This window comes from Poecilia reticulata, linkage group LG22 (assembly GCF_000633615.1).
Source record: "Poecilia reticulata strain Guanapo linkage group LG22, Guppy_female_1.0+MT, whole genome shotgun sequence".
In the NCBI taxonomy this organism is placed as follows: domain Eukaryota; kingdom Metazoa; phylum Chordata; class Actinopteri; order Cyprinodontiformes; family Poeciliidae; genus Poecilia; species Poecilia reticulata.
Genome location: NC_024352.1, coordinates 3,398,701 through 3,399,952, shown reverse-complemented (window position 1 = coordinate 3,399,952; position 1,252 = coordinate 3,398,701). Strand labels below are relative to the sequence as shown.

General features: G+C 35.4%; 2 protein-coding genes across 2 annotated transcripts in view; one reads left to right on the top strand and one right to left on the bottom strand.

Moving 5' to 3' along the window:
• ckba (creatine kinase, brain a) overlaps positions 1-930 on the bottom strand; it is an 8,903-nt gene extending 7,973 nt beyond the window's left edge. The window contains exon 1 of the mRNA XM_008398743.2: positions 803-930. Coding sequence (XP_008396965.1) covers positions 803-825 — 23 coding nt within the window. The 5' untranslated portion in view covers positions 826-930. The remainder of the gene's footprint in view (positions 1-802) is intronic.
• Positions 7-1,252, top strand: part of trmt61a (tRNA methyltransferase 61A) — a 22,532-nt gene continuing 21,286 nt past the window's right edge. Inside the window, exon 1 of the mRNA XM_008398746.2 lies at positions 7-228. The gene's annotated coding sequence lies outside the window, so the exon portion shown is untranslated. The remainder of the gene's footprint in view (positions 229-1,252) is intronic.

Below are 1,252 nucleotides of genomic sequence, written 5' to 3'. Positions count from 1 at the left end.
GCTGTGGATGTTTGAGAAGCATCCGGGGTCTTTCCTCTCCGGGTGATCATCATCCGGGCCTTTTCACATTACTTCCGTTGAAAACAACACCACGTGTGTTGCCAATGAATGCAGTAGCTGTCACTTACTACACGCGCTTACAGCGGCATTAAAAGCAGCATTTATTTGACGTATAAATGCAGACTGGTTGAAGCTAGTTCTAACCAAAATAGGCAAGCTTCGGAGAAGGTAGGGGCTGAGTTTGTAACGGCTATTTTGCTTGTCAAACGGTACCACCGGTCAAGGAAACCGGTGTCGCTTGAATTAGCTCATATTCTAAAATTTCCAAACACGTTCAACGGTCACCTTTTAACGGTTTTGTGAAAATAGCTCATGCTAGCAAACGCTTTGCACCTCTTTATGCTCCTGAAGTAATCTCTGAAATGCAATTAAATAACATTAAATTGCAAGAAATTGTGGCTAAGAAGCTAACGTTAACTTAAGGTAGCAAACGGCTATCAGACGCTTACTTTTTCTGCTTAGCTAGCGGCTAACCGACAATTTTGTCTTTTACAAACTGCCATCTTTCACTCCTGAACTGTATCCCTAGATATTTTAAGATTTTCAATAATTTAACTTTAATTACTAATTTGCTATAGCTAGTAGGTCAACTATTATGAAGCTGAACCATTGATTAAACCGTTAGATTTAATTTAAATGGTAGTAACAATATCTGAAATACTACAAGTTGACTAGATTTTGAAACTTAAATGTCAATTTTAACTTGACACTCTATAGGGAATTGTTAGAAAACCTTACTCACATTCTCTCTATGTTGTCTGACATTTTGACGTCTTTTCTTTTTCCCTTTTAGACAGAAAAAAAGKTTTTTCCTCTCTCTTTCGAAAACTGCCTTGAGTAGTGTCCTATCAGTCAGAGCGCGTGGTATAAAAAGAATGGTTACCATRGCAACTGTGGAAAATTGAAGTTATATTTTTGTTTGAAAATATGCACAGTTAATCGAATGTCCTCRACATGTGGAAAAATAAGTAAACAGTCACATTATATAATATGGAAGCACCAACTTATCACCAAATAKGTCAATATGACAYTACTATGCTAAAATGTTTTGGTATTCACAAAAAAAACTTCAAAAAATTAATTCACTGTAAAATGCATTTAATTAACTTTTAATTAAAGTATCACTAAACTGGGATGAAAAATATACATGGCTTAGTTAGTATTTTAACAGTCACTAGTGTAATTGGAGAGA